The sequence below is a fragment of the Chenopodium quinoa genome, unplaced genomic scaffold (assembly GCF_001683475.1).
Source record: "Chenopodium quinoa cultivar QQ74 unplaced genomic scaffold, ASM168347v1, whole genome shotgun sequence".
Classification (NCBI taxonomy): domain Eukaryota; kingdom Viridiplantae; phylum Streptophyta; class Magnoliopsida; order Caryophyllales; family Amaranthaceae; genus Chenopodium; species Chenopodium quinoa.
This window is the reverse complement of record NW_018744502.1, coordinates 6,019,410-6,033,922: the sequence shown is the minus strand read 5'-3', so window position 1 is coordinate 6,033,922 and position 14,513 is coordinate 6,019,410. Positions and strand designations below refer to the sequence as shown.

Below are 14,513 nucleotides of genomic sequence, written 5' to 3'. Positions count from 1 at the left end.
TACCGATTTGGTGTTCCATTGTACTCCGTTTTGACATCGTGTTTAGCTTGCTCAAGGGTTTTCGATGGGGATATTTTTGGGGATCATGTAGTGTCATGTGCTGGGATGGTGGGGATTAAACATCGGCATAATGTTGAGCGATATCCTTGTTAATATTTGTTTTCGATTTGGGGTTTCTACAAGAAAGGAGGTTAACGTTGGGTTGATTAGAGGGAATGATGGGGCACTTCGACCTGCAGATGTGTTAGGATGGTGGGGACTTCAACCTGCAGATGTGTTGGGTTGACTGGAGGGAATGATGGGGCACTTTGACCTGCAGATGTGTTAGGATGGTGGGGACTTCAACCTGTAGATGTGTTTGGTTGACTGGAGGGAATGATGGGGCACTTCGACCTGCATATGTGTTTGGACATTTTTGGGGATCATGCAGTGTCATGTGCTGGGATTGTGGGGATTAAACATCGGCATAATGTTAGGCGATACCCTTGTTGATATTTGTTTTCGGTTTGGGGTTTCTGCAAGAAAGGAGGTTAACGTTGGGTTGACCGGAGAGAATGACACTTTGACGTGCAGATGTGTTGCTTTATTCTTGGGACAGAGGCCTTGATGTGTGTGTCGACTTGACGGGGTCTTCTCCTTTAACACAATCAGGGTTGTCTGACTTCGTTCCTGGTCGTGTTGTGTCGGTTGCTGCTCAGCGGAAGCGAGACAAGTATGGGGCGCGTTGCAGGGCTATTGACTATGGTTTTCTTCCTTTCTCCTTTTCTTCATTGGGGGAATTAGAGAAGGATACTATTGCGTTGCTGAAGCGGGTTTAGGCGTTCGTTGCGTGTTAGGGTGCTGGGTTGGTGGTTGCCGGCAGACAAAGGTGGTCGACGGTGGTCTCCGGCAATCAGAGTCGGTGGCGGTGGTCACGGCAGGGTGGGGGCTGGTGGAGAGGGTGGCTGGGAATATTTTTTTTTTTTTTTTAATATCTAAACTTATTTTCCAATTTCCATAAATGATTTTTAACAATTTAGAAAATCACTTAAATGATTTTTGGTAAAAAAAAGTTAAGAGGGACCACTTTGATTATATGTGGCCTAGAGAGTGCCATGTAACATGGCTTAGCTTGAGGTGATCAAAGTTTTCATAAATCTAAATAGTAAAATTTTAGAATTTTACTAAATCTAAATCTAATTAGTTTATTTAATCACCTTAGAATTTTCATAAATCTAAATAGTAAAATTTTAGAAAAGGTTGATGCATTGATTTTGATTAAAGGGATTATTGTATAAATGTTAATAAATAATGATGGTAAATTTCCAACAAAAATACAAAATTTAGGGCTCGTTCGGCATCACTATAGTTTTTAGTATTTTGGTTTTTGTTTTATAAAGTCACATGGTATGTATATATATATATATATATATATATATATATATATATATATATATATATATATGTGAATATGTCATATTAAGAATGAAAAATTAGTCCGACTTGTCGAAATCATGATTATTAAGAAAACTGACAATTAGAAAAGTGAAAACTACTTTTTCTTGTTTCCTATATTTGATTTTTGTTTAAAAAAAAACTAAAAACTTGAAACAAAAAAACGATGAAGAACTAGCCCGGTACATTACAAAGTTAACTAAAATAAAGGAGAATTTATCTAAAAACTTCTCTTGGGTAATTATGTGGATAACTTAGGATAGATTAGATATACTTTGTGAATGAAAAAAAAAAAAAAACTATTGCATGATGAGCTGGCTAGCTCTATAAGAAAGAAAGTGAAAAAACTCTAATTCAATCTCTTAAACATTAAAGATTGTACTAGAAGGTTAATAATATCACCATCAATACCTCTTAAGTCTTAACCATAATTAGCATATACTACATGGCACCTTTTATATGGAAAACAACTTCCTTAAGCCAATGTACTTATAATGTAGACGTTTGTTATACAAATGATGAAAGACCTATTTGATGGCAAGGACATTTCAGCACATGCCACATGATTGATTGATCAAGTCGTTAAGATTAAGGGACATGATATGATGTCACATAAAAGTAATGAAATTTATTTTCACTCACCTAAATGTTGCCCTGTCTCTAATAAATTTTCTTATACGTAGTACATGTTATAAACGTCTATACCATATACCAAATTATAACTTTCTCACATATACATTACTTTCGATCCCACTAGTTTTCTCACTCGTTAACTCCACCAACAATATTGAATGAGGGAAGAAGTAGTAACAACCCCTTAAGCGGTTCACGTAAGAAAAACATACCTACTCTCTCCGTGTTTAATAAGTGTTACATTTATCAAATGCGGTCATATTTAAATAATTGTTACACTTCTTTTTTTTGGCAAAAAGCTACATTTTAATATTATATCTCTCTCCTTTCATGATCCCCACCTAAATCCACTACTACTTTTTTGAATTATTTCTCTCCTCTCACATTCATCACTTTTCAATAAATTATTAACCCCACTATCTTTCTTTTACAATTTTTTAATACTCCAACTACCCCACTTACCTCTTATTTTATTTAAGTCAATTAAATTATCTAAAACTATGTACCAGTAAAAATGTAACATTTATTAAAATAAGGAGGAAGTATAAAAAAACAAAAATTTTGCATTACAATACAACAATCATAATAGACAATATTGGGAAAAGGGTAAAGCTAGCTAGCAACACCAAACGTTTTATTAGCCCTTGCTTTCTGTACCTTCTAATTTCTACTAAAAAATAACATCAAAGTTTTTTTAAAAAAAACCAAAACAAAGCTGCATGCTACTGAAAATTACAAAAATTCACTGAAAACAAAACAAAAAAAAATAAAAATAAAAAATGCACACGCTTTGCCATAGATTTGGTCACACGTGGCATAAGTACTTAATTGATGTAATAATCAATAGTTAAAGCCAATAAGAATACGCTAACAAACGCGGCTTACAACTGCCGTGACTGACTGACTGAATCTGAACCTCTTTTTCTATTTTGACTGCCCTTCTTATCTGTAAGACTTTGAAGTTTCAACTAATCAATCTCACTCTTTTTTAACATCTTTTTCTTCTTTAATTTAATTTGGGTTTGGTTTCTTTATGTTTACACCATGTTTGTGAACAAATTGTATCCTGTTACACAAATCGATTTGATATATATATACTTTATTTTTTTTAATTATAAGTTACTTTTATAATGCTCAAATCATTGTATAAAGTCTTTCAATTAGCGATTGTAATTCTTTGGGTTCTTTTACTTCGATTTATATCATTTTGATTTACATTTAGTTATCAAAAAATCAATTTTGGTATAAAGGCAAAAGGTTGAGCTAATTTTAATTCTATTATATATTCTTGGAATGATCAAGTTGTTTTAAAGTTTATGGATTTTATCAAGCCTTAACTTGATTAAAGTATATTAGTGATGAGGTATGGAGTACTTTTTTGTTTAATGCACTTGAAAATTGATTAGATATGTTATTATATTCCAAGAAAGTATTGGTTGGACTATAATTCTAGTTCAATGAGTTGTTTGTCCTTTTCAAATCTCTACTGAAAACTTTAAATATAGATATCTGTAAGTACGTGATTTTTAAAAAATGATTGAAAGTTGATATTTTAGATATGTGTATCAACTCAAAATTTATCAAAATCTCACACAAATGTTTTTCTCTTATGTGATGGTCAAAATTTGACTATGTAATCAAGATATTTATTTATAAAGAATAAATTAAAATGAATGTAGTATCGATATATGAGTTGACTACCGATATCACATTGGCAGTACTTCAAACGTACAGGGGTACCAATATTAGAGTACATTATGTAAATGAATTTTAAATAAAAAAAAGTTTGATTAAGCAAATATTATGATTAAAAAGGGTTTGAAAATATTTACTTTCTTTGAATGACAACAATATAAGATTCATTTTAAGGGCATGCTTGGATTGAGGGAGATGTATTATTAGGATAATAAAAGTCAAACTAAGCAAAATGAAAGTGAATATAAGGAAGGAGGAGATATTGATGGTGTGATTGTAAGGAAAATTATGTAGTGATGCTGTAATATGAGGTGAAGAAAAGAAACTAATACCCTCATTTTGGGGGTAATAGTTACAATAGGGGGAGGGTGGATAACTATTATCCTCATTATGAGGATAATAATTCCTCCATCTCTCTCTTTTCCTTATGGTAGAACTACTTTTTTTCATTTGTAAACACCTTGTCTCCTACAAGTCTACAACAATCCCTCTAGTTACTTTTTTTTTTTTTTTTTCAAGTTTGACTTTTATTACCCTTTTAATATATTACCCTCTTAATATATTACCCTCAAACCAAGCATGCCCTAACTGTTAACATAAACCAAGTCAATTAAACAAAAAGTGAAGGTTGGAGAAGTAGGTGCTCCAATATCCACCTCATATCCCAATATTGAATAAAAAGTCTCAACCAAAATCAAATTGATAAGATTTTAGTCCAACAATAATTAAGGTTGATATTTTTAAATTACATTAAATATTTAGATCTACTATCAATCTTTTTCATAGTAATCCTCAAATCATCATAATAATGCTAATAAAATAATCACTCCAATTTTTTCAACAATCAACATCAACCAAAGAAAATAAAAAATCAACATCAATTGAAGAAAAATAAAAATCAACAACAATATACTTAAAGAAGATTTATATATATATATATATATATATATATATATATATATATATATATATATATATATATATATATATATATAAGATGCTTTTTATTTACCTTATTGAATTTTAAGTCTAATTAAGATTAATCAGATCTTATTAGACGTGAATATAAGGACAAATAGTGTGAAATTAAAGTTAACCAAGCTCAATAAATCTAAAATTAAAACTCCATAAATTGAAGTGAAAACGATTGGTATTAAAATCAAGCCTCGTCTACATCACTGTGGATTTATAAATTTATAAACACCAGATAAAAGAATGCGGTTGTTCTTCTCCTCGTTTGTTGTTGTATAGCAAAGCTCTTTCTCTCCTCTTCTTTCTTTTTTCCTTCTTCCATCCGACCCACCCACACAAATATATCTTTTCCCTTCGAATTCACGTTTTGCTGCTTTTTTTTTTCCTCTCTCTTTCCTCTCTTTGCATTCAATTTAATTCAATTCATTGCATTGTATTTATACACATCATCATCTTCATAATTATGATTGTTAATTATTAATACTTTATATTATAATTCTCGATATTTCCTCCAATTTTTTCATCATCTTCTTCCCCCCTTTATTTTCTCTCTCTTCTGCAATTTCTAGAGAGAGAAAGGGGCACAAAAATGGGAGCTTGTGTATCAACCCCGAAAGGGTGTGTTGGGAAACAATCAAAGAGGTCAAAGAAGAAAACCCATCATAGTACTAGTACTGCTACTACTGGTAACAATCGCAAAAAGAGAAAATCTGGAATTAAGAAACGCGTTTCTTCTCGTTTATCTGATCGTTCTTTCGATGCCTGTAACAATACTTCTTTTACAGATCGATCTTTTACTAATCCCACTTACCAAGGTTTATTTTGCTACTTTTAATTTTTCTGGGTTTATGCCTAATTTTATTTTTGTACCTGATTTATTATTTTTTTTAGTGTGATTTGTTTTGTGGGTTTTGTAATTTTGATTTTTGAGCTGAAAATATTACTTACATTGGATGGTAAAAGTCGATAGCTAGCTTAGTTGGTAAAGTCTCGTGAGGTCGTTTCAGATCGAATCCCGGCTACACCACTGCCTTTAGCGGTCACTATGTACCGACAACTAGAATTGGATAAAGCTGTGGTCTTTTGTTGTTTTTTAATTGATGATGTGAGAAAATGTGCATTAATTTTTCTGGGTGGCAGCTGATGCTTGTTCACTTTTTGGCTGAGAGTAACTTTATTTTGTGGGTAAGATTATGTAAACATACAAAAGTTAGACGGAAGTTTGATTAATGTGATTAGGATTATGATTAAATTAATTTAATTATCCAATTGTGGTAGTACTTGATTTTGCTGATTCTTATGCTTTTCTCCATGTACAAGCTATTGCCAAAAGTGGGTTTTTGATTCTGACTTCCTGTTTGAACCTAATACCTAGATTGATAATTAGGAATGGTTGTTTATAACAGCAGGTAATTGCTACTATTAGGTTCTAATTATGTGGGATTTCAATGCCGGAATTTTAAGGATTCAAGATCATCTAATTAAAGAAAAAAGAGGATAAATGAGGCATAGTAATGCTGATATGCTGGCATTTGAGTGCCTGATAGTCATGCTTACGGCGTTTAGCTTAGTGGAATTTGCTTATTAGTGCAAGCAATTCGTCTCAGATTGCATTAACTTCTGATTAATTGCATCTGATGGTGTGAGATTTCAGTGTTATTTGGATTGCTGAACTTGTTACACATTGTTAAACAGATTGGACGAATTCCTGTTGTTGACCTTGCATAGAATCACTTAGAATGTATACCATTGGCAAACTCGCTTATGCTTTTATGCGGAGTTTGTGGAAGAAAATCTTTTCCAGCACCAAGTGCTAATTACAGACCTGTTTTAAGGATAGAATTAAGCTGAATATAATCTTGGGGCTCCCTGATGCAGTTGAGCTGAAAGCTGGGTAGTGGGCGTGGGCTATGGGCATACTTGTTTTACTATGATGAATGATAAGCAACACTCAAGTAGTTATCTAGTTGAACCATCTGTTAAGTTTGCTCCGTCTTTTATAAGAAGTATGGAGTAATCGAGATTGTGTGGTATCAATAATGGCAATCCCTTAGTGAACTAATTTTTTTTATAAAATCCGGTGGCTGTTTCTTGCTTGTTATCATTGTGGGCATTGTTCACGGATGACTTATTCAAAAAACAAAGGCCCAAAGCTCGATTATTGCATTATATCAGATTGAGAAATATACTGAAATGTAACATTGGTTCTTGTGGATTATTGTGTTGCTGTTCTCTCACTTTAACCGTGTTTATCACTTATTATGGTCTTGACAGGCAGTAGCGTTGAGGAGGCATGGTATGATTCAAACATGATTTTTGAGTCTGACGGCGAAGAAGATTATCAGAGTATTCCAGAAGGTATGTTTTCCCCTTTGTTATACTTATATGAAAATGGTATAAGTTCTCCGTACCCATCTTAGTAGAAAAGAATCAATGCAGATATATTATCTCAAAATGCTTTATCAGTGGGTAGAAATTCGCATGAAGTACATTCTGCACGGAATTCTATGAGCGATCTTGGTAGAAACTCAATGGAAACAAAGCATCCAGTATACCTCGATGAAATATCCTCTTCTGTAGATGAAAGCAGCAGCAAGGAGGACAAAATGTTGGATAATTGCGGCATCCTTCATAATAATTGTTTGCCTTGCCTGAATACTACGACCATACCTTCTATTGAGAAGAGAAATTCACTCAGCTCTAGTCCGCAAAGTGCGAAAAAGAAGGCAGCATTAAAGCTTTCCTTCAAATGGAGGGATGGACCCCCCAATTCAAGATGTATGCACCATTACTTTGTGTCTATTAAGTAATGGATGTTGTAGATATCTTTATGTCGATTTACTAATCTCTAAAGTATTTAACTTCTGTGCAGTTTCATCAAAGATGCTCCTGCAAAAACCACTAGCAGGGTCTCAAGTACCTTTTAGTCGAATAGAAAAGAGAGTAATGGATAGTTGGTCACATATTGAGCCAAATTCCTTTAGAGTTCGCGGCCAGAATTATTTTAGGTAAGAGAAAAATGCTGGTTAACCACAAAAACATATTTATCTTTGAAGGATAATGTCAATATCTTCTGAGATGCACAAGTCATAAATATATTGAAAACTTAGAATCTTGATCCATATTTTCAGACATTTGCTGATTTTCTGACTTTGGAAAACTTGCTTTCATATGACAGGGATAAAAAGAAGGAATTTGCTCCACCTTATGCTGCATACTATCCTATTGGTGTTGATTTATTCTTGTCCCCACGAAAAATTGAGCACGTGGCTCGATTTGTAGAACTTCCTGCAGTAAATTCTTCAGCGGGGGGTTTCCCACCCCTTCTCATTGTAAATGCTCAGGTATTTATACCAAAGTGAAATTTTAAGAAATGTGTACCCTTGTTTAGATTAACAGTTCTGATCCTGGTTTCTCAGCTTGAGATAACTTAATGGTTCTGTACTTTTATTCTCTTAAAAAATTCCAATCCTTAAGGCTACTGGCCAATTCGTTTAGGAGCCTAAATTTTCTATGAGCACCTCAATATAGACCCTATGCTTAATGGTTTTTTAGTAAAATATTACACTGCTAAGAAGGGGAACAACATTCCTACTTTTATGAAGTCTCTGAATATGCATGAGTTTTTATTTTCTATGTTCATTTTGAACTGTGATGAATATATTATTGGCCTCTTAAGGTTGATTTATCTGCTGAAATCTGAAAGAATTGTGGCTGGCATCTTGCATTGAACTCTTCCGTTTGGTCATTGAAACCCTTATTCTGTTTTGTTATTTTTACTCTTTGAGGTGCCACATTTTGATTATTTGCCCATTCAAGCATATGGAAGTACACAGTGCATGCTATTTTGTTTATATCAACTAGTTTATTTTGTCCGACCTTAATATGGGTACTGTGATTGACATAATAACTAGCTTAAATTTGATGGCAGAGGTCTTACTCTTTCACTATGGCCAATTTATTTAGATTTCGCTTTTGATAGTCTCAGCTTTTCTTTTCTTGGTGTGCAGGTGCCATTATATCCTCCTGCATTTTTCCAGAATGAAGTTGATGGTGAAGGAATTAATATAGTGATGTATTTCAAGATAAATGAAAGTTTTTTAAAGGAAATTCCATCCAACTTTCAAGAAAGTATCAGGGTAAGATGTGATGGTCATCTAATTACTTCTGATTCTTTAATCTCAGAATTTTTTTAATCTCTGTATTTTAAATGTGTTTCGTATGCTTCTTGTGTATGCAGAGATTGATGGATGATGAAGTTGAAAAGGTAAAAGGTTTTCCTATGGACACGATTGCACCTTACCGGGAGCGATTGAAAATTTTGGGTCGTCTAGGCAATGTGGACGACCTTCATTTAAGTGCCGCCGAGAAGAAGCTTATTAATGCCTATAACGAAAAGCCTGTCCTTTCTCGTCCTCAACATGAGTTCTTTACGGTAAGTAGAAATTTAGCTATTCATCTTCTCCAATATATTTCATGATATTTGTTCTGTTCCACCAAGTTTTGATAATTTTAGAGGCAGCGTAAGAACTGATGAATGGAGTGTTATGTTACTTTGAAGCGCTTGTGCTTTTGAAAATGGTTTCATTGTTTTACGAAATCAACTATGAGTACTTTGAAAATATGAACGATACATACATATATAAATACTGTGCTAGTGTGCTTAGCAGGAAAAAAATAATGGTTATTGTTTTCACCTAAACTAAGTGCAATATGTTTCTTAAAGGTTGTCTGATTCAAATATTCAATAAGCCCTGTTAAACCATGACTTTAATGTTCTAGGATTCTTATCATCTGCTGCTAATTTTCTGCAGGGAGAAAATTACTTTGAAATCGATTTAGATATGCACAGATTTAGTTATATCTCAAGGAAAGGCTTTGAGGCATTCCTGGACAGATTAAAGATGTGTATTCTGGATTTTGGACTCACCATACAGGCAAGTTGATATCGCCCTTTTTGAGAATATTTATGTTTATTTTATTCGGTTGTATCCAATTTTTTTTTTATCATAAACTAAGCATATGCGACATGCCGACAGCGTTTACTGATATAACTGTGTTACATTATTAAACAGGGAAACAAAGCTGAAGACTTACCTGAGCAAATTTTATGTTGTGTACGATTAAACGGACTTGACTACATGAATTACCAGCAATTAGGGATGAATCAAGACAACCCCTTATTGAATTGAATTTTAGCTGGTATACTGTAAGATCAAAATATGTGAAATAAAAAAGAAAAGAGAGTTTAGTTTTGCCCCATATTATATATTTCCATAGTCTGTATGTATGTGTATAGTTCTAAAAGAAATTTTTACAGTTCCTATGATGATGGATGGAGCTGAAATTTTTACTCTGATGCACATGTAGTGTGCATAGATAACAGGGTCATTCACATGCATATGATAAAAAATACTATAGGATATATTAGACATAGTAGATTATTGCCCTACTTGTAATTATAATTCTGTCTAGACATAATGATGAATGCATGGCCCCTTGATTTGAAGAAATTGAGCATCTATATAAATGGCACTTTATAATTACTTTTAAATTTTCATGAATTTCTTGGAAACAGTGGGACACTCACCAACTCATTACCATAGTTTTTGCTCCTGATTTAAATGATGGGTGTATGGCCCATACTCCAGAATTGTACTCCATTTTATTATTTTGGATCATGCCAAGATAAAGACATTAATAAGTTTCTGCTAGAATCATGATTGTATTTCCAAAGAGAATGAATGTGTGATGCTAACTTGCACAAAAAATGAAAATGCATAAAAAAAGAATTCTAGTTTAGTTCTAACTTTCTATCATGCTAAGAACCAAAAAAATTCTAATTCAAATCTTACAAGGAGGAAGAGGTTTTCCACATAAATCTCGGTTTCCAGAGTAAGAGCTCGATGGAAAACCGCTAAGTGGTTTACCGATAGGAATTTGTCCCTTCAATAGATTATCTGATAAATCCAATTCTCTTAGTTTCTTCAGCTTCAAATACCCATTTGGTATATTGCCATTAAAATGGTTTCTTTGTAACTTCAATATCTCCAATAAACTTGCATCACCTAATGATTCTGGCAATGCTGAGGTTAATTGGTTGCTGCTGAAATCCAAGGTCTTCAGTGATCCCATCTTCCCTATGGAAGTTGGCAGTCCATTTTTAAGTAAATTGTTGGATAAATTTAGGAGCTGAATTCCAGTTTGAGATCCTATACCAATACCCTCATGCCCGCTTGAGAAACTGTTGTCAGAAAGATCGACATATGTCAGAGACCCGCCTGAAAACCTGGTCTCCAATTCGAAAACCTTCTCCACTGATCCTGTGAGATTGTTTGAGTGAAGGTCGATTATACCCAAATCATGCAGATTCGTGATTGTGTCTGGAATATCTGAAATGAGGGAGTTCCTAGATAGGTTCAGCGAATAGAGCTCAGTTAGTTTCCCAACCCAAGCTGGTATGCTTCCTGTCAGACTGTTGTCTGACAAGTCCAATTCCTGCAACGCACTTGGAGTTGCTCGTAGGACTTCTGGAAACTCACCTTGGATCCTGCACCCTGCTAACAAAATCCGGGAAAGAGACGGCAACTCAGCTAGCCACTTAGGAATAGATTGAAGGGTTAGAAGGTTGAATGAAAGATCAAGGATCTGTAGGTTGTTAAGGGTTGACATCTCTTGAGGAAGTGGACCTTGTATAAAGTTATGTGATAGGTTTAAGAGAATAAGATTTGATAGCTTGCCTATGGATTCTGGTATAGTTTCAGATAAACGATTACCATCAAGATATAACTCTGACAGTTTTGATAAATCGCCAAAACTTGATGGTAATGGACCCTCAAGCTTGTTATTTGCAAGTGATAATCTACGAAGGGATGACAAATATCCAAACGTAGAGGGTATGTTTCCTGTTAGCTGATTGTTTTGCAGCCTCAGGAAACCAAGGGAGGGCATATCACCAGGATTTACAGGAAATGGAATTTGTCCCTGGAGAAAGTTGGTGTCAAAATAAGCTGTTGAAATGGCAGTTAAGTTATTTACAGAAGCAGGAATCGCTCCTGTCAGACGATTATTTGAGAGATCGAGTGCTTTCAAGGAGCTCAAGGCCCCAATCTTCTCGGGGATTAGACCATCTAGAGCATTGTCATGGAGGTCAAGTGTCACCAGATTCACCAAGTTTGAAATAGTATCAGGCATGAACCCTGAAAGTCTGTTGGAATACAGGAATAATCTTTGCAGGTTCCTTAGAGAACCAATACTAGAGGGTATCGATGCAAGAAATCTGTTCTCCTGAAGCTGAATTTCTTCGAGTTTTATCAGCTTACCGATACTTTCTGGTATAGGACCACTCAGATTATTGCCAAAGAGATTCAGCTTTGTGAGATTCACCAAGTGAAAACCGACAGATTTAGGGATGTTTCCTGAAAGACTGACAAGCCCTCCGAGGTCAAGGACTTCAAGAGAAGTAAGGCGCATGATTGAGGGTGATAGAACGCCTTCCATCTTCGTCTGACCAATGAAATCTTCTGTTGAGATGAGCCCTGGCAGATTGATTTCTGTCACTCTGTATGTTGTGTTCTTGCATACGATCCCCTCCCAATCGCAGCACCTTCGGCCTACCCATTTTTGCAGCCTGCCAGAAGTGTCAAGGCTAATAGCTGCCTTGAACTTATGCAAAGCTGTTAGGTCATTAGAGTTGCATGGTGGGGAACTAATACTTTTGACAAATTCAGGGTAAAATATAGAGAATGTTAAGAGGATGAACATTAACTGATATGCCATGTTTTGGCTAAAAAGGGATGAATGAGACTTGAGATTAGTACCTGTATTTAAAGGTTAAACAGATTTGACAGAAATTAAAAACCCTACCATTAAGAAAACATTATTATAAAAAGTGAAAAATATCTTTCTTCTTTAATCTTTACACTTAAAACTGGCCCTCTTAATTAATATATTATTAAAGTTGATTGTTTTGTTATAATTACAGGAGTCAACAAAAAGAATCCAAAGATTTGTTTAGATTTGTATCTTTTTCATCCCACATTAACTACCGCTTTTACTTTTCAACAACAAATTTTGATGGATAGTCTCTTTTTCTACGTATTGAAACTTGAATTGGTTGATAGTGAATGCAACAGTTAATATGAAATGGAGGTCGATATGAAATCTTTTGTAATAAGAAACTAGGGGATTAATTATACTATTATGGGCATCGAATAATCAAAACTTGTTTTTGGAGTTCTCCAATCATTTTAAGTTAACAATATTCATTAACTTGAGAATTGATTGGTTTTCTTGTCTTTCTCTTTTGTAGTGCTCAATAAAGTCCAAAGCATATATTTTAAGTAGCAGTTCTAACGTCAGGTCTTTGGAATTAATCTTTTTATGGAACATGCTTTGCATATAAATTCAAGCCTAATATTGCTGGCACATGTTATTAAAAAAGCTTCGACAAACACTTAATGGCTTATTAGCTTAGTGTTAATACTAAACTATATATTATGCGGACAAATTATACAAATGATATAATGCACTTGCGTAGATATTAAATTTGATCCGTTGGATCTCATCTTGGATTACTTGCCTGTGTTGATTAATGTATTGAGGTTAAATGACTTAAATCTGACGGCCAAGGTTGATACTTTTCTGCATTATTAATTAACGTGAAAAGTATTATTCAAGTTGTTAAGTTGATAATTTTTGGATAGTAATTGTATAGATTAGCAGGGGTCAACCCTATGTTTGAAGGTCCCCCCCACTATCCAATGATGGTAGGTTGTTAGTCAACTTTATCTTAGTATTAGTACAAGCTTTTAATTTGTTCCTTATAACCATGTAAGTTATATACTTGTATCAACTTGAGGCATATGTAATTTATCTATGATCATAATAATAATGATGATAATTGTTATGAGTGTGGAGTCTAAGAGGAATGATCTTGATGCTCCTTGCTCCATGACAGAGAAAACGTAAGCTACTCTCGCGGGTTAATCGAGGAATTGAAACTCCCTCCGATGCTAAAGAAGTAACCTTGTCGAGAGTAGAACAAAGTATAATTTTAGATTTTAGGGAGTTATCTCGTACGTTTCCTCAATATATGTTTATTACCATTGCGACATGTCAAACGCATTGTTAGTAACTACTCTGTAGTACCTTAGACTTTTACTCTATAAAAACAAGCTAAGGACCCTTTATAAAAATTTTACGCTTGTTTTAGCTCAGTAAGCATTGGATTTTTATGGATCTGAGTCATTTAAACTAATTTAAACATCAGTTTGTTTTAAAAAAAAAATTTCAACATCTGTTCAGTCCAAACTTCAAGTGTTAGTGCAGTTCACCAGCATCATTTTTCTTGGAAAAGTTGTTAATCAGATACTTAAATTAGGCAACCAGTCAAATTTGCTCTTTTGAATCATTTTCTTTGTCCAAAATCATATCCTAAAGTTTTTAGATGCACGGCTGACAATGTAATGCCCATTGTTCTGCTGCTAACATGCAGTTTTCATATTGTAACATAGATATTGGTATGCGACTTTCACTACTATCACACGTACTGCGTACAAGTTTGTCACTAATGTTACCATTTATTATTAGTTTATTACTACCTATCAAATGGGACACGAATGTGTATAATATGAAGCCAAAATGCACACACTGAATTTTTATGCAGGCTGATGCTAAGGCAGGCTTCAGTAAACACAAAACAGCTTTCACTATTGCAACCTATATATAATGCTTGAAACCATATAAGGGGAGATTGTATAGTGCACTTGCAAAGACAT

At 34.0% G+C, this 14,513-nt stretch overlaps 2 protein-coding genes across 3 annotated transcripts; one reads left to right on the top strand and one right to left on the bottom strand.

Annotated features, from left to right (window-relative positions):
• Positions 1-4,967: 4,967 nt before the first annotated feature.
• On the top strand, positions 4,968-10,243 carry LOC110698063. 2 transcript variants are annotated; one of them, XM_021875467.1, is made up of 9 exons: positions 4,968-5,549; positions 7,009-7,092; positions 7,201-7,512; positions 7,607-7,742; positions 7,913-8,078; positions 8,745-8,873; positions 8,975-9,169; positions 9,549-9,671; positions 9,810-10,243. In XM_021875467.1, exons 1-9 carry the CDS (start codon positions 5,324-5,326, stop codon positions 9,924-9,926), a joined length of 1,488 nt encoding a protein of 495 aa, XP_021731159.1. In that variant the 5' UTR covers positions 4,968-5,323; the 3' UTR covers positions 9,927-10,243. The 2 variants fall into 2 exon arrangements, with proteins under 2 accessions (XP_021731159.1, XP_021731158.1); XM_021875466.1 differs by having other exon boundaries at positions 4,970-5,549; positions 7,174-7,512.
• A 102-nt stretch (positions 10,244-10,345) lies between these two features.
• On the bottom strand, positions 10,346-12,657 carry LOC110698062 (probable LRR receptor-like serine/threonine-protein kinase At1g34110). The gene has a single exon (XM_021875465.1). The coding sequence runs from the start codon at positions 12,511-12,513 to the stop codon at positions 10,579-10,581; it is 1,935 nt and encodes a 644-aa protein (XP_021731157.1). The 5' UTR covers positions 12,514-12,657; the 3' UTR covers positions 10,346-10,578.
• Between the last annotated feature and the right edge of the window lie 1,856 nt (positions 12,658-14,513).

Bases quoted from the DNA above. Each gene is read 5' to 3' on its own strand.
- LOC110698063 (XM_021875466.1), top strand. From the start codon at position 5,324: ATGGGAGCTTGTGTATCAACCCCGAAAGGGTGTGTTGGGAAACAATCA. The intron at 8,079-8,744 runs GTATTTATACCA...CTTGGTGTGCAG, and splicing joins TTCTCATTGTAAATGCTCAG to GTGCCATTATATCCTCCTGC. The intron at 9,170-9,548 runs GTAAGTAGAAAT...AATTTTCTGCAG, and splicing joins CTCAACATGAGTTCTTTACG to GGAGAAAATTACTTTGAAAT.
- LOC110698062 (XM_021875465.1), bottom strand. From the start codon at position 12,513: ATGGCATATCAGTTAATGTTCATCCTCTTAACATTCTCTATATTTTAC.